General features: G+C 39.3%; 1 protein-coding gene across 1 annotated transcript in view; it reads right to left on the bottom strand.

Annotated features, from left to right (window-relative positions):
- The window catches only part of LOC139746949 (cytochrome P450 2L1-like), a 163,954-nt gene that overhangs the window by 106,364 nt on the left and 32,348 nt on the right, over nucleotides 1-25,242 (bottom strand). The window contains exon 2 of the mRNA XM_071658644.1: nucleotides 13,213-13,324. Within this exon, the coding sequence (XP_071514745.1) occupies nucleotides 13,213-13,297 (85 nt within the window). The 5' untranslated portion in view covers nucleotides 13,298-13,324. The remainder of the gene's footprint in view (nucleotides 1-13,212; nucleotides 13,325-25,242) is intronic.

Here is a 25,242-nt window from a genome sequence, read left to right as displayed (position 1 = left end):
CCAAATTGGACGTGGAAGAATGGAGTGATGAAAAAGATTTGAGCGATCGGAGCCTGAACATACAGGAGGGTGAGAGGCGCGCAAAGAATAGAGTGAATTGGAACGATGCTGTATAGCGGGGTCGGCGTGTTGTCAATATACTGAACCAGAGGATGTAAAGCGTATGGGTTAACCAGGGAAAGGTCTGTGGGGCCTGGATGTGATAGGGAGCTGTGGTTTCGGTGCATTACACATGACAGCTAGAGACTGAGTGTGAACGAATAGGGGAGAAAGAATACTTCCCACGTATTCCCTGTGTGTCATAGAAGGCGACTAAAAGGGGAGGGAGAGGGGGGCTGGAAATCCTCCCATCTCATTTTTTTTTTTTTTTTTAATTTTCCAAAAGAAGGAACAGAGAAGGGGGCCAGGTGAGGATATTCACTCAAAGGCCCAATCCTCTGTTCTTAACGCTACCTCGCTAACGCGGGAAATGGCGAATAGTATGAAAAAAAAGAAAGAATATATATATATATATATATATATATATATATATATATATATATATATATATATATATATATATATATATATATATACATATATATATATATATATATATATATATATATATATATATATATATATATATATATATATATATATACATATATATTCTTTTTTTTAATTAATTTTGCTTCGTCGCTGTCTCCCGCGTTAGCGAGGTAGCGCAAGGAAACAGACGAAAGAAAGGCCCAACACACACACACGTGCAAATGTACATACCTATACATCTCAACGTATACATACATATATATATATATATATATATATATATATATATATATATATATATATATATATATTGGAAAGGATCACAATTTTGCGCGTGATCAAGATATTCCTATGAGTCCACAGGGAAAATGAAACAAGAAAAGTTCCCAAGTGCACTTTCGTCTCTTCGATATATATCAACTGACTGTTATATTCCTCTCTTATGTCTCCCCTGAGGATGTGATTGTTACACGAAAGTGCACTTGAGAATTTTTCGTGTTTCATTGTCCCCGTGGACTCATAGGAATATATATATATATATATATATATATATATATATATATATATATATATATATATATATATATATATATATATATATATATATATATATATATATATATACATATATATATATATATATATATATATATTTTTTTTTTTTTTTTTTTTTTTTATACTTTGTCGCTGTCTCCCGCGTTTGCGAGGTAGCGCAAGGAAACAGACGAAAGAAATGGCCCAACCCCCCCCCCATACACATGTACATACACACGTCCACACACGCAAATATACATACCTATACAGCTTTCCATGGTTTACCCCAGACGCTTCACATGCCTTGCTTCAATCCACTGACAGCACGTCAACCCCTGTATACCACATGACTCCAATTCACTCTATTTCTTGCCCTCCTTTCACCCTCCTGCATGTTCAGGCCCCGATCACACAAAATCTTTTTCACTCCATCTTTCCATCTCCAATTTGGTCTCCCACTTCTTGTTCCCTCCACCTCTGACACATATATCATCTTTGTCAATCTTTCCTCACTCATTCTCTCCATGTGAACAAACCATTTCAAAACACCCTGATCTGATCTCTCAACCACACTTTTTATTACCACACATCTCTTTTACCCTATTATTACTTACTCGATCAAACTACCTCACACCACATATTGCCTTCAAACATCTCATTTCCAGCACATCCACCCTCCTGTGCACAACTCTATCCATAGCCAACGAATCGTAACCATTCAACATTGTTGGAACCACTATTCCTTCAAACATACCCAATTTTGCTTTCCGAGATAATGCTCTCGACTTCCACCCATTTTTCAAGGCTCCCAGAATTTTCGCCCCCTCCCCCATCCTATGATTCAATTCGGCTTCTATGGTTCCATCCGCTGCCAAATCCACTCCCAGATATCTAAAACACTTCACTTCCCACAGTTTTTCTCCATTCAAACTTACCTTCCAATTGACTTGACCCTCATCCCTACTGTACCTAATAACCTTGTTCTTATTCACATTTACTCTCAACTTCCTTCCTTCACACACTTTACCAAACTCAGTCACCAGCTTCTGCAGTTTCTCACATGAATCAGCCACCAGCGCTGTATCATCAGCGAACAACAACTTACTCACTTCCCAAGCTCTCTCATCCACAACAGACTGCATACTTGCCCCTCTTTCCAAAACTCTTGCATTCACCTCCCTAACGACCCAATCCATGTACAAATTAAACAGCCATGGAGACATCACACACCCCTGCCGCAAACCTACATTCCCTGAGCACCAATCACTTTCCTCTCTTCCTAAACGTACACATGCCTTACATCCTCGATAAAAACTTTTCACTGCTTCTTACAACTTGCCTCCCACAACCATATATTCTTAATACCTTCCACAGAGCATCTCTATCAACTCTATCATATGCCTTCTCCAGATACATAAATGCTACATACAAATCCATTTGCTTTTCTCAGTATTTCTCACATACATTCTTCAAAGCAAACACTTGAACCACACATCCTCTACCACTTCTGAAACCACACTGCTCTTCCCTAATATGATGCTCTGTACTTGCCTTCACCCTCTCAATCAATACCCTCCAATATAATTTCCCAGGAATACTCAACAAACTTATACCTCTGTAATTTGAGCACTCACCCTTGTTCCCTTTGCCTTTGTACAATGGCACTATGCAAGCATTCCGCCAATCCTCAGGCATCTCACCATGAATCATACATACATTAAAAAACCTTACCAACAAGTCAACAATACAGTCACCCCATGAGTCCTAAGGGGAAAATGAAACACGATAAGTTCCCGAGTGCACTTTCGTGTAATAATCACATCATAAGGGGAGACACAAGAGAGAAATATTAGTCAGTTGATATACATCGAAGAGATGAAGCTAGGATGCCATTTGGTAAACATGTGATTGTCCAAAACATGTTTTGTGATCCTTTCCAATATATATATATTTTTTTTTTTTTTTTTATACTTTGTCGCTGTCTCCCGCGTTTGCGAGGTAGCGCAAGGAAACAGACGAAAGAAATGGCCCAACCCCCCCCCCCATACACATGTATATACATACGTCCACACACGCACATATATATATGTGTGTGTGTGTATGTGTGTGTGTGCGTGCGTGTGTGTGTGTGTGTGTGTGTGTGTGTGTGTGTGTGTGTGTGTGTGTGTGTGTGTTTGTGTGTGTGTGTGTGTGTGTGTATGTTTCTATTGGTCCACGGGGAAGTAAAACGCGGTGGGTTCCAAGGTGCAATTTCGTTTGAAAATCCCATCGTCAGGGGAGATACAAGAAAGAAATGGGGGTCAGTTGATGCACAACGAAGAGACATAACTGGGGCACCGTTTGGTAAACAAGTGACTGATGAAAATGCGTATAAAAGACTGTGTATTTCAATTCAATGGAGAATATTATGTTTAAGAATTTGGTTTAGCAATTGGTAACCCTCTTTCACCTGTGTTAAGTAATCTGTATATGGAATTCATAGAAACAAAATTACTAAAGGATATCTTACCTTCTAATGCAATTTGGTTCAAGTGAGGGTTACGGACAGTCACTTGTTTAGCATATTGAGTCCTAGCTACGTCTCTTCGTTGTATACCAACAGACTTATATTTCTTTTATGTATATCCCCAGATGATGTGACTATTACATGAAAGTGCACTTGGGAGCTTATCGTGTTTCATTTCCCAGTGGATTCATAGGAATATATATATATATATATATATATATATATATATATATATATACATATATATATATATATATACCTACATATATACGAACAAAGTGCATAGGAACGTGCACCTTCATAGAACAATACAAACCTCCAACAGCCAGGATCGAACCCGGGACCCTTGTGCTACAGGCGGGAATGCTACCGCTAGGCTATGGACCTGGCTAATAGGAAGTAACTATTCGAATACTATGTACTCAAATACCCTTCGTCTCAAGTTGGTGAGCAACGGGGTCTATAACGGTCATTTCCCAACAGGCGCACAAAGCCAGCATATAGCATTTTACCGAACCTAACTATATAACGCGGAAGTATATGAATACGAACAAAGTGCATAGGAACGCGCACCTTCAGAGAACATACAAATCTCCAACAGTCAGGATCGAACCCGGGACCCTTGTGCCACAGGCTGGAATGCTACCGGTAGGCTATGGGCCTGGCTAATAGGAAATAACTATTCGAATACTATGTACTCGAATACCCTTCGTCTCAGGTTGGTGAGCATCGGGGTATACACCGGTCATTTCCCAACAGGCGCACATAGCCAGCAGATAGCATTTTACCGAACCTAACTATAAAACGCGGAGGTATATGAATACGAACAAAGTGCATAGGAACGCGCACCTTCGTAGAACATACAAACCTCCAACAGCCAGGATCGAACCCGGGACTCCTGTGCCACAGGCGGGAATGCTACCGCTAGGCTATGGGCCTGGCTAATAGGAAATATCTATTCGAATACTATGTACTCCAATACCCTTCGTCTTAAATAGTTACTTCCTATTAGCCAGGCCCATACCCTAGCAGTAGCATTCCCGCCTGTGGCACAGGGGTCCTGGGTTCGATCCTGGCTGTTGGAGGTTTGTATGTTCTATGAAGGTGAGCGTTCCTATGCACTTTGTTCGTATTCATATACCTCCGTGTTGTACAGTTAGGTTCAGTAAAATGCTATCTCCTGGCTTTGTGAGCCTGTTGGGAAATTACCGGTGTAGACCCTGTTGCGCATCAACGTGAGACGAAGGGTAATCGAGTAAATAGGATTCCAATACTTATTTCCTATTAGCCAGGCCCGTAGCCTACCGGTAGCATTCCCGCCTGTGGCACAGGGGTCGCGGGTTCGATCCAGACTGTTGGAGGTTTGTATGATATATACATATATATATATATATATATATATATATATATATATTGGAAAGGATCACAATTTTGCGCGTGATCAAGACATTCCTATGAGTTCACGGGGAAAATGAAACACGATAAGTTCCCAAGTGCACTTTCGTGTAATGATCACATCATCAGGGGAGACACAAGAGAGAAATATAACAGTCAGTTGATATACATCGAAGAGACGAAGCTAGGACGCCATTTGGTAAACATGCGATTGTTCAAGATAGACAACGAGCGTTCATAAACTTATCATTTTACAACTTTTATCAACAATAAAGTTATCTAATTTGCATAAACCATCATTAATATTAACATTATATTCTTTGTGTAATTGATTATAGAAGATTCAATGATATTTCTCGTGGTAATAGAGTTAGAGTTAATAACTGAGATAGCATTAGTCCAGTCAATACAATTATCATAGTTTTTAACGTGATTAAACAAGGCATTTGATTCTTGTCCCATTCTTATGCTATATCTATGTTGCTTAAGTCTAACAGAAAGATCCTTACCAGTCTGCCCACCATAAAATTTATTACCATTTCCACATGGCACTTTATAGATTCATCCTGGAGAATTTTCTGGTGAATTCCTGATTAAGATATTCTTTATAGTATTATTGTTGCTGAAGGTAACATTTACATTAAAAGGATTTAGGCAACATGGGAAGAAAAGAAAAATTATTATCAAAAGGGAGAACTAAAAGATTCTTGGTGTCAATGGGAGGTTTGGGCCCAACTCTATAAAATGATTTCTTTGCTAACTTAAAGAATTTATCAATGAAAGATCTAGGATACTTTAACTTAGATCCAATGGCATATCTTCCTAGACTCATCATCAATAAACTCTGGACGGCAAATACGTAATGCCCTAAGGAACATGGATTGAAACGATGATAATCTAACTCTGTCATGTTGAGATGAGTAATAATGGATATATGAGCATACACTGGTAGGTTTTCCGTATATGCTAAACCTAAAATTGTTTCCTTGCCTATGGATTATGCAATCTTAAAATGGTAACATACCATTATGCTCAAAATTTGGTAGGCAATGGATAACCCTCTTTCACCTGTAGTAAGTAATCTTTATATGGAATTTTTGAAACAAAATTACTAAAGGATATCTTACCCTCTAACGCAATCTGGTTTAGGTATGTAGATGATGTTCTTCGTGTTTGGACAATAAATGAGAATTTACAAATATTTGTCACCTTACTTAACAATTTAGTACCTTCCATCAAATTTACTGTAGAAAATGAAAATAATGGTATGTTACCATTTTTAAAGTGCATGATCCATAGGCAAGGAAACAAGATTAAGTTTAGCATATACAGAAAACCTGCCAAGGTATGGTCTGCTATCCATTAGTAGTAATTTCAACATGACAGAGTTAAATCATCATCATTTAAATCTATGTTCCTTAGGGCATTACGTATTTGCAGTCCAGAGTTAATTGATGATGAGTTTGACAAGATATATTCCATTGGATCTAAGTTAAAGTACCCTAGATCTTTCATTGATAAATCCCTTAAGCTAGCAAAGAAATCATTTTAAAGAGTTGAGTCCTAACCTCCCATTGACACCAAGGTTCATTTAGTTCTCCCTTTTAATAATAATTTTACTTTACTTCCCATGTTGCTTAAATTCTTTAAAGTAAATGTTGCCTTCAGCAACATTAATACTATGAAGAGTATCTTAATCAGGAATTCACCAGAAAATTCTCCAGGATGCATCTATAAAGTGCCATGTGGAAATTGTGATAATTCTTATGTTCGGCTAACTGACAAGAATCTTTCTCTTAGACTTAAGCAATATATATATAGTATACGAACGGGACAAGAATCAAATGCCTTGTTTAATTACGTTAAAAACTAAATGATCATTGTATTAACTGGACTAATGCCACCTCAGTTATTAACTCTAACTCTATTACCACGAGAAATAGCATTGAATCTTCTATCATTAACATAAGGAATTATAATCTTGATATTAGTGATGGTCTAAACAAATAAGATAACTTTATTGTTGATAAAATTTGTAAAATGATAAGTTTATGAACGCTCGTTGTCTGTCTTGGACAATCACATTTTTACCAAATGGCGTCCTAGCTTCGTCTCTTCGATGTATATCAATTGACTGTTATATTTCTCTCTTGTGTCTCCCCTGATGATGTGATTTTTACACGAAAGTGCACTTGGGAACTTATCGTGTTTCATTTTCCCCGTGGACTCATACGTATACCGGAGTCGACAAGCTGTCAATGGATCCAACCAGGGCAGGTGAAGCGTATGGGGTAACCTATGGAAAGTTTTGTGGGGCCTCCATGTGTAAAGGAAGCAGTGGTTTCTGTGCATTATACATGACAGCTAAAGACTGAGTTTGAACGAATGTGGCATTTGTTGTCTTTTCCTAGCGGTACCTCGCGCACATGAGGGGGGTGGGGGTTGTTATTTCATGTATGACGGGGTGGCGATGCGAATGAATAAAGGCAGACAGTATGAATTATGTACATGTGTATATATGTATATGTATGTGTGTGTATATATGTATACGTTGAAATGTATAGGTATGCATATTTGCGTTTGTGGACGTGTATGTATATACATGTGTATGTGGGTGGGTTGGGCCATTCTTTCGTCTGTTTCGTTGCGCTACCTCGCTAACGCGGGAGACAGCGACAAAGCAAAATAAATATGAATAAATACGATATATATATATATATATATATATATATATATATATATATATATATATATATATATATATATATATATATATATATATATATATATATATATATATATATATAAGATGGAGTGAAAAAGATTTTGTGTGATCGGGGCCTGAACATGCAGGAGGGTGAAAGGAGGGCAAGGAATAGAGTGAACTGGAGCGATGTGGTATACCGGGGTTGACGTGCTGTCAGTGGATTGAATCAAGGCATGTGAAGCGTCTGGGGTAAACCATGGAAAGCTGTGTAGGTATGTATATTTGCGTGTGTGGACGTATGTATATACATGTGTATGGGGGGGGGGGGGGTTGGGCCATTTCTTTCGTCTGTTTCCTTGCGCTACCTCGCAAACGCGGGAGACAGCGACAAAGTATAAAAAAAAAAATATATATATATATATATATATATATATATATATATATATATATATGTATATATATATATATATATATATATATATATATATATATATATATATATATATATATATATATATATATATATATATATATATATAGCGTTATTGGATTACGTGTTAATTGACAGGCGCGCGAAAGAGAGACTTTTGGATGTTAATGTGCTGAGAGGTCCAACTGGAGGGACGTCTGATCATTATCTTGTGGAGGCCTAGGTGAAGATTTGTATGGGTTTTCAGAAAAGAAGAGTGAATGTTGGGGTGAAGAGGGTGGTGAGAGTAAGTGAGCTTGAGAAGGAGACTTGTGTGAGGAAGTACCAGGAGAGACTGAGTACAGAATGGAAAAAGGTGAGAACAATGGAGGTAAGGGGAGTGGGGGAGGAATGGGATGTATTTAGGGAATCAGTGATGGATTGCGCAAAAGATGCTTGTGGCATGAGAAGAGTGAGAGGTGGGTTGATTAGAAAGGGTAGTGAGTGGTGGGATGAAGAAGTAAGATTATTAGTGAAAGAGAAGAGAGAGGCATTTGGACGATTTTTGCAGGGAAAAAATGCAATTGAGTGGGAGATGTATAAAAGAAAGAGACAGGAGGTCAAGAAAAAGGTGCAAGAGGTGAAAAAGAGGGCAAATGAGAGTTGGGGTGAGAGAGTATCATTATATTTTAGGGAGAATAAAAAGATGTTCTGGAAGGAGGTAAATAAAGTGCGTAAGACGAGGGAGCAAATGGGAACTTCAGTGAAGGGCGCAAATGGGGAGGTGATAACAAGTAGTGGTGATGTGAGAAGGAGATGGAGTGAGTATTTTGAAGGTTTGTTGAATGTGCTTGAGGACAGAGTGGCAGATATAGGGTGTTTTGGTCGAGGTGGTGTGCAAAGTGAGAGGGTTAGGGAAAATGATTTGGGAAACAGAGAAGAGGTAGTAAAAGCTTTGCGGAAGATGAAAGCCGACAAGGCAGCAGGTTTGGATGGTATTGCAGTGGAATTTTCTAAAAAAGGGGGTGACTGTATTATTGACTGGTTGGTAAGGTTATTTAATGTATGTATGACTCATGGTGAGGTGCCTGAGGATTGGCGGAATGCGTGCATAGTGCCATTGTACAAAGGCAAAGGGGATAAGAGTGAGTGCTCAAATTACAGAGGTATAAGTTTGTTGAGTATTCCTGGTAAATCATATGGGAGGGTATTGATTGAGAGGGTGAAGGCATGTACAGAGCATCAGATTGGGGAAGAGCAGTGTGGTTTCAGAAGTGGTAGAGGATGTGTGGATCAGGTGTTTGCTTTGAAGAATGTATGTGAGAAATACTTAGAAAAGCAAATGGATTTGTATGTAGCATTTATGGATCTGGAGAAGGCATATTATAGAGTTGATAGAGATGCTCTGTGGAAGGTATTAAGAATATATGGTGTGGGAGGCAAGTTGTTAGAAGCAGTGAAAAGTTTTTATCGAGGATGTAAGGCATGTGTACGTGTAGGAAGAGAGGAAAGTGATTGGTTCTCAGTGAATGTAGGTTTGCGGCAGGGGTGTGTGATGTCTCCATGGTTGTTTAATTTGTTTATGGATAGGGTTGTTAGGGAGGTGAATGCAAGAGTTTTGGAAAGAGGGGCAAGTATGAAATCTGTTGGGGATGAGAGAGCTTGGGAAGTGAGTCAGTTGTTGTTCGCTGATGATACAGCGCTGGTGGCTGATTCATGTGAGAAACTGCAGAAGCTGGTGACTGAGTTTGGTAAAGTGTGTGAAAGAAGAAAGTTAAGAGTAAATGTGAATAAGAGCAAGGTAATTAGGTACAGTAGGGTTGAGGGTCAAGTCAATTGGGAGGTAAGTTTGAATGGAGAAAAACTGGAGAAGTAAAGTGTTTTAGATATCTGGGAGTGGATCTGGCAGCAGAAGTGAATCATAGGGTGGAGGAGGGGGCGAAAATCCTGGGAGCCTTGAAGAATGTATGGAAGTCGAGAACATTATCTCGGAAAGCAAAAATGGGTATGTTTGAAGGAATAGTGATTCCAACAATGTTGTATGGTTGCGAGGCGTGGGCTATGGATAGAGTTGTGCGCAGGAGGATGGATGTGCTGGAAATGAGATGTTTGAGGACAATGTGTGATGTGAGGTGGTTCGATCGAGTAAGTAACGTAAGGGTAAGAGAGATGTGTGGAAATAAAAAGAGCGTGGTTGAGAGAGCAGAAAAGGGTGTTTTGAAATGGTTTGGGCACATGGAGAGACTGAGTGAGGAAAGATTGACCAAGAGGATATATGTGTCGGAGGTGGAGGGAACGAGGAGAAGTGGGAGACCGAATTGGAGGTGGAAAGATGGAGTGAAAAAGATTTTGTGTGATCGGGGCCTGAACATGCAGGAGCGTGAAAGGAGGGCAAGGAATAGAGTGAATTGGATCGATGTAGTATACCGGGGTTGACGTGCTGTCAGTGGATTGAATCAGGGCATGTGAAGCGTCTGGGGTAAACCATGGAAAGCTGTGTAGGTATGTATATTTGCGTGTGTGGACGTATGTATATACATGTGTATGTGGGTGGGTTGGGCCATTTCTTTCGTCTGTTTCCTTGCGCTACCTCGCAAACGCGGGAGACAGCGACAAAGCAAAAAAAAAAAAAAAAAAAAAAAATATATATATATATATATATATATATATATATATATATATATATATATATATATATATATATATATATATATATATATATATATATATATATATATATACATATATATATATATATGTATATATATATATATATATATATATATATATATATATACATATATATATATATATATATATATACATATATAACAAAAAGTAACAAGTAACATCAATTAGTGCTGATGTGAGAAGGAGAACCAGTGTGTATTTTGAAGGTTTGTTGAATGTGTTAGATGATAGAGTGGAAGATATAAGGTGTTTTGGTCGAAATGGTGTCTGAAGTGAGAGGGTTAGGGAGAATGATCTGGTATACAGAAAAGGTAGTAAAAGCTTTGCAGAAGATGAAAGCCGGCAAGGCAGCGGGTTTGGATGGTATTGCAGTGGAATTTATTAAAAAAATGGGTTGACTGTGTTGCTGACTGCTTGGTAAGGATATTCAATGTATTTATGACTCATGGTGAAGTCCCTGAGCATTGGCGAAATGCATGCATAGTGCCATTGTACAAAGGCAAAGGGGAAATGGGTGAGTGCTCAAATTATAGAGGTATAAGTTTGTTGAGTATTTATGAGAAATTATGTGGGAGGGTATTGATTGAGAGGATGAAAGCATCTACAGAGCATCAGATTGGGGAAAAGCAGTGTGGTTTCAGAAGTGGTAGAGGATGTCTAGATCAAGTGCTTGCTTTGAAGAATGTTTGTGAGAAATACACTGAAAAGCAAATAGATTTGTATGTAGCATTTATGGATCTGGAGAAAGCATATGATAAAACTGATAGAGATGCTCTGTGGAAGGTATTAAGAATATATGGTGTAGGAGGCAAGTTGCTAGATGCAGTGAAAAGTTTTTATCGAGGTTATAAGGCATGTGTATGAGTAGGAAGAGAAGAAAGTGATCGGTTCTCAGTGAATGTTTGTTTATGGATGGGATTATTGGGGAGGTGAGTGCAAGAATTTTGGAGAGAGGGGCAAGTATGAAGTCTGTTGTGGATGAAAGGGCTTAGGAAGTGAATTGTTATTCGCTGATGATACAGCGCTGGTGGCTGATTCGGGTGAGAAACTGCAGAAACTGGTGAATGATTTTGGTAGAGTGTGTGAAAGAAGAAAGCTGAGAAATGCTCTCGTCCATTCGTTCAGATAGGTTTATTCCTTCCTAATTACAGTTCTGAGACTTCTTATTGACAACCCAGTTCTTTTAACAGATTGTTTACGAAGTGTAAGTTTGGATGAAACTTCGACTTGATCTTGCTTCCGGAGTCCATAAGAGAGGGAGTCCATAACTTACGTCGCTCATCTGGCCACCTCGGTCTGGTGACATTACTGGATATCAGGTCGGCACGGAATGAAAATGAAACCTGAGAGAAGACCTTCCATCAATCATTTCTGTAAAGTTTTGGTTTAATCTGGCCAATGGTGTCCGACGAGTTTCAAAATTTCAGCATGATAGGCCGTTATACTTTTTATGAACATACTGAATGTTGGATTGGTATGAAATGAGAGAGTTTGATTACAAACAAACCAAAAAAAGCTTCCATAAATCATTTCTTAAAAGTTTCGATTCAGTTGACCGAATGATTTTCGTAGACTGAAATGCGAAAGTCTTACAAACTGACGACAGACGACGATGACTAACGCATTGTTGACAACACCTACTCAGGTAAGATAATGATAAACATAAGATCAAGTACATATGGTGTGTGCTGCCATCAACGTAGTCATACCTGCTGGTAGTGTGGAGTCACCTCGGTCTATAAGTACCTCGCTATGTCGGTCACTTTCCGGCAGCTCTTGAATGCTCTGATCGCTGCTGCTTAAGACAGGATTCCTTTCAGAAACTCATGGACGATTCGGTGCAATGTTAAGTTATCTATGAATGGGTTTAAAATCTCTATGACATATTAACAGGGTCGCAGTGGCCTAAATGATGTCTAAACAGTACACAGTGAAAGAACTGATAGAACGCAAGAATAAAGTTTTTATTTTCTTTCAATGAGAAGTAATAAGTAAATGATTGCTACGTTATTCGTTTCGTTATGTCATACGTAAGGATTCTGTGTCGTTTTTGTAATCATTATTATACCCTCAGCATATAATCAAAACCGTAATAGAATACTAAGTCATGCATGTACAACCATATACAACTTCTGTGTTTCTTGGGTAATACACATGTTATGTTGAGCCACCATAACTTACGGGGTTAAAAATCATCGAACGTCATTTGTGTATGTACATGGAATATATTTATGAATACATGGAACAGATTGATATATCTTGACTACACTGAATGTGTTGACTACACTGAATGTGTTGACTGTCATGGCATATATTTAGACGCATTATTTTCAGTCGGTCATGAACATAAAACAAAAATATTGTCAACTTTATGACTAGTTAGATTACCAGGGACCTCAGGTGGTACAGAGCTTGTAGCCTGACGTGAGAGGTACTCACCTGGAGGAAGACCAGCCGGCTTCTTGAAGAAGGTCTGCCACAGTAGGAACAATGCGACGAGCCCGAGAATCAGTTCCACCACCATCTTGGCTCCTGCCACCTACCGTCGCCTCTGTTATGGGAGGAGTAACACTGTCTTATATTCCTTATAGATTATAACATCGTTGTTATGTGGTACTACACCAAGATGATAAGCATCAGGGATCCCGTGGCAGTGACTCCTTCTTACACCTTTTGTTATTTCATCAAACCTAAATATGAGAGTGTCAAGACCTTAAGATTATAGTGTAAATATACATATAACGATATTTCTCCCGCCCAAAATGGCATATCATTACTAAAGCTTGGATGTTCACGTAAAATGCCATAAATGCCTATTATTGCCTATTTGTGCAATTTCATTACAAAATTGCCTATTTTGTCTTGAAGTGTCTATGTTTCCAATTTTCATCGATTTTCTTGAATTCTGCTGTAATAGAAACTCCTAAGTGTTTTTGTGTTACCGTTAAGTTGCCTTTAAACACAAGAAAGCATCCTGTTCCTTTCCCACAAAGCACATTACTTAATATCAAAATCAGATATTTCTTACGGCACCGCGTGTGTGTGTGTGTGTGTGTGTGTGTTTTGTGTGTGTGTGTGTGTGATGGTTATATGTGAATATATCTCAGCACGGTGCTGGACCCTACTGTTTGAATCAATCACTTCTTTTCCAAACACTGCTGGACACATTTTACTTAATGCCGAAAGTGGGAGCTTCTCAAAACTTAATTTAGTTACAGAGATTTGGTCGTAAATATGTTATTTGTATCATCTGGCAAAATGTAAGAAGAAATAGTTTGTTTCTCAACATTGAGAGACTTCTAAACATCAAGCTACCAATGCTGGCAAAACTGGTCGACAGAGTTCGTGCTATTTTGCTTTATATACGAAAGCTTCTGTTCGGCAATCTCACTTTTCACTAGAAGTGTGCAAAGCATTTGTTAATAACGACATTCCTCTGTGGAAACTGGAAAATAAGTCTCTGGATTTATTTTTCATTTCTTTTTAGAAATGCACCAAGCAGAATGTACCAAGTGAAATTCGATTTCTCTCTCTCTAGCCCAGTGAGGTAAATGTTGTCCCCCATGCTGTAAGCCAGTTATAATTGAGTATCATAGAATTATAATTCGTTATAAAAGAGTCTAACTAAGTGTAATGCTATCGGACAAATTGTCATTAAGGAAAGAGATCTCCTGGTTTGAAATCTTACCTGGAATGTTAACTTCTGTTCAATGTTCAATTCATGTTTAATGTTAAACTCATGTTCACTGTTTACGTAAATGATTCATGCCTAATTTATGTGTTCACTTTGTACACTTTAGTTCTTTCATTAAAAGAAATTCAATCCCAAAACTTTCAGATAGTGTTATCCTATGTTGTGAAACATAACAAATCTAACGTCCTTGCAAGACTAGGATCAGTATAGTATTTGTAACATCTGTATGTTACGGGCGACCTTGCCCGAATGAATTGAGTTTATAACAATATATAAATATATATATATATATATATATATATATATATATATATATACATATATATATATATATATAGATATCTGGGAGTGGATCTGTCAGCGGATGGAACCATGGAAGCGGAAGTGGATCATAGGGTGGGGGAGGGGGCGAAAATTTTGGGAGCCTTGAAAAATGTGTGGAAGTCGAGAACATTATCTCGGAAAGCAAAAATGGGTATGTTTGAGGGAATAGTGGTTCCAACAATGTTGTATGGTTGCGAGGCGTGGGCTATGGATAGAGATGTGCGCAGGAGGATGGATGTGCTGGGAATGAGATGTTTGAGGACAATGTGTGGTGTGAGGTGGTTTGATCGAGTAAGTAACGTAAGGGTAAGAGAGTTGTGTGGAAATAAAAAGAGCGTGGTTGAGAGAGCAGAAGAGGGTGTTTTGAAATGGTTTGGGCACATGGAGAGAATGAGTGAGGAGAGATTGACCAAGAGGATATATGTGTCGGAGGTGGAGGGAACGAGGAGAAGAGGGAGACCAAATTGGAGGTGGAAAGATGGAGTGAAAAAGATTTTGTGTGATCGGGGCCTGAACATGCAGGAGGGTGAAAGGAGGGCAAGGAATAGAGTGAATTGGAGTCATGTGGTATACAGGGGTTGACGTGCTGTCAGTGGATTGAATCAAGGCATGTGAAGCGTCTGGGGTAAACCATGGAAAGCTGTGTAGGTATGTATATTTGCGTGTGTGGACGTGTGTATGTACATGTGTATGGGGGGGGGGGGTTGGGCCATTTCTTTCGTCTGTTTCCTTGCGCTACCTCGCAAACGCGGGAGACAGCGACAAAGTATAAAAAAAAAAAAAAAAAAAAAAAAAAAAAATATATATATATATATATATTTCTTTCTTTCAAACTATTCGCCATTTCCCGCATTAGCGAGGTAGCGTTAAGAACAGAGGACTGGGCCTTTGAGGGAATACCCTCACCTGGCCCAATTCTCTGTTCCTTCTTTTGGAAAATTAAAAAAAAACGAGAGGGGAGGATTTCCAGCCCCCCGCTCCCTCCCCTTTTAGTCGCCTTCTACGACACGCAGGGAATACGTGGGAAGTATTCTTTCTCCCCTATCCCAATATATATATATATATATATATATATATATATATATATATATATATATATATATATATATATATATATATATATATATATATATTGATTTGGTAAACAGAGAAGAGGTAGTAAAAGCTTTGCGGAAGATGAAAGCCGGCAAGGCAGCAGGTTTGGATGGTATTGCAGTGGAATTTATTAAAAAAAGGGGGTGACTGTATTATTGACTGGTTGGTAAGGTTATTTACTGTATGTATGACTCATGGTTAGGTGCCTGAGGATTGGCGGAATGCCTGCATAGTGCCATTGTACAAAGGCAAAGGGGATAAGAGTGAGTGCTCAAATTACAGAGGTATAAGTTTGTTGAGTATTCCTGGTAAATTATATGGGAGGGTATTGATTGAGAGGGTGAAGGCATGTACAGAGCATCAGATTGTGGAAGAGCAGTGTGGTTTCAGAAGTGGTAGAGGATGTGTGGATCAGGTGTTTGCTTTGAAGAATGTATGTGAGAAATACTTAGAAAAGCAAATGGATTTGTATGTAACATTTATGGATCTGGAGAAGGCATATGATAGAGTTGATAGAGATGCTCTGTGGAAGGTATTAAGAATATATGGTGTGGGAGGCAAGTTGTTAGAAGCAGTGCAAAGTTTTTATCGAGGATGTAAGGCATGTGCACGTGTAGGAAGAGAGGAAAGTGATTGGTTCTCAGTGAATGTAGGTTTGCGGCAGGGGTGTGTCATGTCTCCATGGTTGTTTAATTTGTTTATGGATGGGGTTGTTAGGTGGGTGAATGCAAGAGTTTTGGAAAGAGGGGCAAGGATGAAGTCTGTTGGGGATGAGAGAGCTTGGGAAGTGAGTCAGTTGTTGTTCGCTGATGATACAGCGCTGGTGGCTGATTCATGTGAGAAACTGCAGAAGCTGGTGACTGAGTTTGGTAAAGTGTGTGAAAGAAGAAAGTTAAGAGTAAATGTGAACAAGAGCAAGGTTATTAGGTACAGTAGGGTTAAGGGTCAAGTCAATTGGGAGGTAAGTTTGAATGGAGCAAAACTGGAGGAAGTGAAGTGTTTTAGATATCTGGGAGTGGATCTGGCAGCGGATGGAACCATGTAACCGGAAGTGGATCATAGGGTGGGGGAGGGGGCGAAAATCATGGGAGCCATGAAGAATGTGTGGAAGTCGAGAACATTATCTCGGAAAGCCAAAATGGGTATGTTTGAAGGAGTAGTGGTTCCAACAATGTTGTATGGTTGCGAGGCGTAGGCTATGGATAGAGTTGTGCGCAGGAGGATGGATGTGCTGGAAATGAGATGTTTGAGGACAATGTGTGGTGTGAGGTGGTTTGATCGAGTAAGTAATGTAAGGGTAAGATAGATGTGTGGAAATAAAAAGAGCGTGGTTGAGAGAGCAGAAGAGGGTGCTTTGAAATGGTTTGGGCACATGGAGAGAATAAGTGAGGAAAGATTAACCAAGAGGATATATGTGTCGGAGGTGGACGGAACGAGGAGAAGTGGGAGACCAAATTGGAGGTGGAAAGATGGAGTGAAAAAGATTTTGTGTGATCGGGGCCTGAACATGCAGGATGGTGGAAGGAGGGAAAGGAATAGAGTGAATTGGATCGATGTGGTATACCGGGGTTGACGTGCTGTCAGTGGATTGAATCAGGGTATGTGAAGCGTCTGGGGTAAACCATGGAAAGCTGTGTAGGTATGTATATTTGCGTGTGTGGACGTATGTATATACATGTGTATGGGGGTGGGTTGGGCCATTTCTTTCGTCTGTTTCCTTGCGCTACCTCGCAAACGCGGGAGACAGCGGCAAAAAAAAAAAAGAAAAAAAAAAGAAAAATATATATATATTTTTTTTTTTTTTTTTTTTTTATACTTTGTCGCTGTCTCCCGCGTTTGCGAGGTAGCGCAAGGAAACAGACGAAAGAAATGGCCCAACCCCCCCCATACACATGTACATACACACATATATATATATATATATATATATATATATATATATATATATATATATATATATATATATATATATATATATATATATATATATATATATATATATATATATATATGTTATCCCTTAGGATAGGGGAGAAAGAATACTTCCTACGTATTCCCTGCGTGTCGTTAATGGTGACTAAAAGGTAAGGGAGCAGGGGGCTGGAAATCTTCCCTTGTCTTTTTTTTTTTTAATTTTCGAAAAAAAGGAACAGAGAATGGGGCCAGGTGAGGATATTCCATCAAAGGCCCAGTCCTCTGCTCTTAACGCTACCTCGCTAACGCGGGAAATGGCGAATGGTATAAAAAAAATAATATATATATATATATATACATATATATATATATATATATATATATATATATATATATATATATATGCATATATATATATATATATATATATATATATATATATATATATATATATATATATATATATATATATATTTTTTTTTTTTTATTATTATTATTATTATTATACTTTGTCGCTGTCTCCCGCGTTTGCGAGGTAGCGCAAGGAAACAGACGAAAGAAATGGCCCAACACCCCCCCCATACACATGTATATACATACGTCCACACACTCAAATATACATACCTACACAACTTTCCATGGTTTACCCCAGACGCTTCACATGCCTTGATTCAATCCACTGACAGCACGTCAACCCCGGTATACCACATCGATCCAATTCACTCTATTCCTTGCCCTCCTTTCACCCTCCTGCATGTTCAGGCCCCGATCACACAAAATCTTTTTCACTCCATCTTTCCACCTCCAATTTGGTCTCCCTCTTCTCCTCGTTCCCTCCACCTCCGACACATATATTCTCTTGGTCAATCTTTCCTCACTCATTTTCTCCATGTGCCCGAACCATTTCAAAACACCCTCTTTTGCTCTCTCAACCACGCTCTTTTTATTTCCACACATCTCTCTTACCCTTACGTTACTTACTCGATCAAACCACCTCACACCACACATTGTCCTCAAACATCTCATTTCCAGCACATCCATCCTCCTGCGCACAACTCTATCCATAGCCCACGCCTCGCAACCATACAACATTGTTGGAACCACTATTCCTTCAAACATACCCATTTTTGCTTTCCGAGATAATGTTCTCGACTTCCACACATTCTTCAAGGCTCCCAGAATTTTCGCCCCCTCCCCCACCCTATGATCCACTTCCGCTTCCATGGTTCCATCCGCTGCCAGATCCACTACCAGATATCTAAAACACTTCACTTCCTCCAGTTTTTCTCCATTCAAACTCACCTCCCAATTGACTTGACCCTCAACCCTACTGTACCTAATAACCTTGCTCTTATTCACATTTACTCTTAACTTTCTTCTTTCACACACTTTATATATATATTTACTTTATATATATATATATATATATATATATATATATATATATATATATATATATATATATATATATATATATATATATATATATATATATATGTATATATATTTATTTATTTGTTATACTTTGTCGCTGACTCAAGCGTTAGGAAGGTAGCGGAAGGAAACAGACGAAAGAATGGCCCAACCCACCCACATACACATGTATATATATACACGTCCACACATGCACCTATACACACCTATATATCTCAACTTATATATATATATATATATATATATATATATATATATATATATATATATATATATATATATATATATATATATATACATATATATATATATATATTTTTTTTTTTTTGTCGCTGTCTCCCGCGTTTGCGAGGTAGCGCAAGGAAACAGACGAAAGAAATGGCCCAACCCACACCCATACACATGTATATACATACGTCCACACACGCAAATATACATACCTACACAGCTTTTCATGGTTTACCCCAGACGCTTCACATACCCCGATGAGGTAGCGCTAGGAAAAGACAACAAAGGCCCCATTTGTTCACACTCAGTCTCTAGCTGTCATGTAATAATGCACCGAAACCACAGCTCCCTTTCCACAGCCAGGCCCCACACAACTTTCCATGGTTTACCCCAGACGCTTCAAATGCCCTGGTTCAATCCATTGACAGCACGTCGACCCTGGTTTACCACATCGTTCCAATTCATTCCAATATATATATATATATATATATATATATATATATATATATATATATATATATATATATATATATATATATATATATATATATATATATGTATATATATATATATATATATATATATATATATATATATATATATATATATATATATATATATATATATATATATATCGTTCCAATATATATATATATATATATATATATCCCTGGGGATAGGGGAGAAAGAATACTTCCCACGCATTCCTCACGTGTCGTAGAAGGCGACTAAAGGGGACGGGAGCGGGGGGCCAGAAACCCTCCCCTCCTTGTATTTTAACTTTTCAAAAGAGGAAACAGAAGAAGGAGTCACGCGGGGAGTGCTCATCCTCCTCGAAGGCTCAGATTGGGGTGTCTAAATGTGTGTGGATGCAACCAAGATGAGGAAAAAGGAGAGATAGGTAGTATGTTTGAGGAAAGGAACCTGGATGTTTTGGCTCTGAGTGAAACGAAGTTCAAGGGTGAAGGGGAAGAGTGGTTTGGGACTGTCTTGGGAGTAGAGTCAGGAGTTAGTGGGAGGACAAGAGCAAGGGAATGAGTAGCACTACTCCTGAAACACGAGTGGTGGGAGTATGTGATAGAGTGTAAGAAAGTAAAATCTAGATTGATATGGGTAAAATTGAAAGTTGATGTTGAGAGATGGGTGATTATTGGTGCATATGCACCTGGGCATGAGAAGAAAGATCATGAGAGGCAAGTGTTTTGGAAGCAGCTGAATGAATGTGTTAGTAGTTTTGATGCACGAGACACGGTTATAGTGATGGGTGATTTGAATGCAAAGGTGAGTAATGTGGCAGTTGAGGGAATAATTGGAATATATGTGGTGTTCAGTGTTGTAAATGGAAATGGTGAAGAGCTTGTAGATTTATGTGCTGAAAAAGGACTGGTGATTGGGAATACCTGGTTTATGAAGAGAGATATACATAAGTATACGTATGTAAGTAGGAGAGATGGCCAGAGAGCGTTATTGGATTACGTGTAAATTGATAGGCGTCCGAAAGAGAGACTTTTGGATGTTAATGTGCTGAGAGGTACAACTGGAGGGATGTCTGATCATTATCTTGTGGAGGCAAATGTGAAGATTTGTAGAGGTTTTCAGAAGAGAGAATGTTGGGGTGAAGAGAGTGGTGAGAGTAAGAGAGCTTGGGAAGGAGACTTAAGTGAGGAAGTACCAGGAGAGACTGAGTACAGAATGGAAAAAGGTGAGAACAAAGGAGGTAAGGGGAGTAGGGGAGGAATGGGATGTATTTAGGGAAGCAGTGATGGCTTGCGCAAAGATGCTTGTGGCATGAGAAGCGTGAGAGGTGGGCAGATTAGAAAGGGTAGTGAGTAGTGGGATGAAGAAGTAAGATTATTAGTGAAAGAGAAGAGAGAGGCATTTGGACGATTTTTACAGGGAAATAATGCAAATGAGTGGGAGATGTATAAAAGAAAGAGGCAGAAGGTCAAGAGAAAGGTGCTAGAGGTGAAAAGGAGGGTAATTGAGAGTTGGGGTGAGAGAGTGTCATTGAACTTTAGGGAGAATAAAAAGATGTTTTGGAAGAAGGTAAATAAAGTGCGTAAGACAAGGGAACAAATGGGAACTTCAGTGAAGGGGGCTAATGGGAAGGTGATACCATGTAGTGGTGATGTGAGAAGGAGATGGAATGAGTATTTTGAAGGTTTGTTGAATGTGTTTGATGATAGGGTGGCAGATATAGGGTGTTTTCGTCGAGTTGGTGTGCAAGGTCAGAGGGCTAGGGAAAATTATTTGGTAAACAGAGAAGAGGTAGTGAAAGCTTTGCGGAAGATGAAAGCCGGCAAGGCAGCGGACTTGGATGGTATTGCTTTGGAATCTATTAAAAAAGGGGGTGACTGTATTGTTGACTGGTTGGTAAGGTTATTTAATGTAAGTATGACTCATGGTGAGGTGCCTGAGGATTGGCGGAATGCCTGCATAGTGCCATTGTACAAAGGCAAAGGGGACAAAGGTGAGTGCTCAAATTACAGAGGTATAAGTTTGTTGAGTATTCCTGGTAAATTATATGGGAGGATATTGATTGAGAGGGTGAAGGCATGTACAGAGCATCAGACTGGGGAAGAGCAGTGTGGTTTCAGAAGTGGTAGAGGATGTGTGGATCAGGTGTTTGCTTTGAAGAATGTATGTGAGAAATAATTAGAAAAGCAAATGGATTTGTATGTAGCATTTATGGATCTGGAGAAGGCATATGATAGAGTTGATAGAGATGCTCTTTGGAAGGTATTAAAAATATATGGCGTGGGAGGCAAGTTGTTAGAGTGAAAACTTTTGTGAGGCCTGGATGTGGAAAGAGAGCTGTGGTTTCGGTGCATTATTACATGACAGCTAGAGACTGAGTGTGAACGAATGGAGCCTTTGTTGTCTTTTCCTAGCACTACCTCGCACACATGAGGGGGGAGGGGGTTGTTATTACATGTGTGGCGGGGTGGCGATGGGAATGAATAAAGGTAGACAGTATGAATTATGTACACGTGTATATATGTATATGTCTGTGTGTGTATATACATGTATACGTAGAGATGTATAGGTATGTACATTTGCGTGTGTGGACGTGTGTGTATGTACACGTGTATGTGGGTGGGTTGGGCGATTCTTTCGTCTGTTTCCTTGCGCTACCTAGCTAACGCGGGAGACAGCGACAAAGCAAAATGAAATAAATAGATAATTATATATATATATATATATATATATATATATATATATATATATATATATATATATATATATATATATATTCCTTTCCTTTCCTTTAAACTATTCGCCATTTCCCGCGTTAGCGAGGTAGCGTTAGGAACAGAGGACTGGGCCTTTTTTGGAATATCCTCACCTGGCCCCCTCTGTTCCTTCTCTTGGAAAAAAAAAAAAACGAGAGGGGAGGATTTCCAGCCCCCCGCTCCCTCCCCTTTTAGTCGCCTTCTACGACACGCAGGGAATACGTGGGAAGTATTCTTAATCCTCTATCCCCAGGGATAATATATATACACACACACAGACATATTCACATGTTTATAATCAATAATGTCTTCCCATATTTATTCCCGTCGCCACCCCGCCACACATGAAATGAAAACCACCTCCCCCAGTGTGTGCGCGAGGTAGCGCCAGGAAAAGACAACAAAGGCCACATTCCTTCACACTCAGACTCTAGCTATCATGTATAATGCACCGAAAACACAGCTCCCTTTCCAGATCCAGGCTCCACAGACCTTTGCGTGGTTTACCCCAGACGCTTCACATGCCCTGGTTCAATCCACCGACAACACGTCGACCCCGGTATACCACATCGTTCCAATTCACTCTATTCCTTGCACGCCTTTCACCCTACTGCATGTTCAGGCCACGATCACTCAAAATCTTTTTCACTCTATCTTTACACCTCCAATTTGGTCTCCCACATCTCCTCGTTCCCTCCACCTCTGACACATATATCCTCCTTGTCAATCTTTCCTCAGTCATTCTCTTCATTCATGTGACCAAACCATTTCAAAACACCCTCTTCTGCTCTCTCAACCACACTCTTTTTATTACCACACATCCCTCTTACCCTTTCATTACTTACTCGATCAAACCATCTCACACCACATGTTGTCCTCAAACATCTCATTTCCAGCACATCCACCCTCCTCCACTCAGCTCTATCTATAGCCCACGCCTCGCAACCCTATAACATTGTTGGGACCACTATTCCTTCAAACATACCCATTTTTCTTTTCCAATATAACTCTCTCGACATCCACACATTTTTTAACGCTTCCAGAACTTTTGCCCCTCCCCCACCCTATAATTCATTCCCGCTTCCATGGTAGCATCCGCTGCCAAATCCACTCCCATATATCAAAAACACTTCACTTCCTCCAGTTTTTCTCTATGCGAACTTAACTCCCAATTGACTAGTCCCTCGACCTTACTGTACCTAATAACATTGCTCTTATTCACATTTACTCTCAGCTTTTTTCTTTCACACACTTTACCAAACTCAGTCACCAGCTTCTGCAGTTTCTTACCCGAATCAGCTACCAGCGATGTATCATCAGCGAACAACAACTGACTCACTTCCCAAGCTCTCTCATTCACAACAAACTGTATACTTGCCCCTCTTTCCAAAACTCTTGCAATCCCCCCCTAACAACCCCATCCATAAACATATTAAACATCCATGAGGACATCACGCACGCCTGCGGCAAACCTATATTCACAGAACCAATCACTTTTCTCTCTTCCTACTCATACACATGCCGTGCATGCTCGATAAAAACTTTTCACTGCTTCTAACAAATTGCCTCCCACACCATATATGCTTAATACCTTCCACAGAGCATCTCCGTCAACTCTATCTTATACTTTCTCCAGATCCATAAATGCTGCCTACAGATCCATTTGCTTTTCTAAGTATTTTTCACATACATTCTTCAAATTAAACACCTGATCCACATATCCTCTACAACTTCTGAAACCACACTGCTCATCCCCAGTCTGATACTTTGTACATGCCTTCACCCTCTCAGTCAATACCCTCCCATATAATTTCCCAAGAATACTCAACAAACTTATACCTCTGGAATTTGAGCACTCACTTTTATCCCATTTGCCTTTGTACAATGGCACTATGCAAGCATTCTGCCAATCCTCAGGCACCTCAACTCGACCAAAACTCTGTCTTCAAACACATTCAACAAACCTTCAAAATACTCACTCCATCTCCTTCTCACATCACCACTACTTGTTATCACCTCCCCATTAGCCCCTTTCATTGATGTTCCCATTTGTTCCCTTGTCTTACCCATTTACCTCCTTCCAAAATATCTTTTTATTCTCCCTAAAATTTAATGATACTCTCTCACCCACTCTCATTTGCCCTCTTTTTCACCTCTTGCACCTTCCTCTTGACCTTCTGCCTCCTTTTATACATCTCCCAGCCTTTTACATTATTTCCCTTCAATAATCGTCCAAATGCCTCTCTCTTCTCTTTCACTAATAATCTTACTTCTCCAACCAACCAATCACTACCCTTTATAATCTGCCCACCTCCCACGCTTCTCATGCCACAAGCATCTTATGCGCAAGCCATCATTGCTTCCCTAAATACATCCTATTCCTCCCCAACTCCCCTTACGTCCTTTGTTCTCACCTTTTTCCATTCTGTACTCAATCTCTCCTGGTACTTCCTCACACAAGCCTCCTTCCCAAGCTCACTTACTCTCACCACTCTCTTCACCCCAACATTCTCTCCTCTTTTCTGAAAAATTCTACATATCTTAACC

The sequence above is a fragment of the Panulirus ornatus genome, chromosome 66, assembly GCF_036320965.1.
Source record: "Panulirus ornatus isolate Po-2019 chromosome 66, ASM3632096v1, whole genome shotgun sequence".
NCBI lineage: Eukaryota > Metazoa > Arthropoda > Malacostraca > Decapoda > Palinuridae > Panulirus > Panulirus ornatus.
This window is presented reverse-complemented; position numbering and strand designations above follow the sequence as displayed.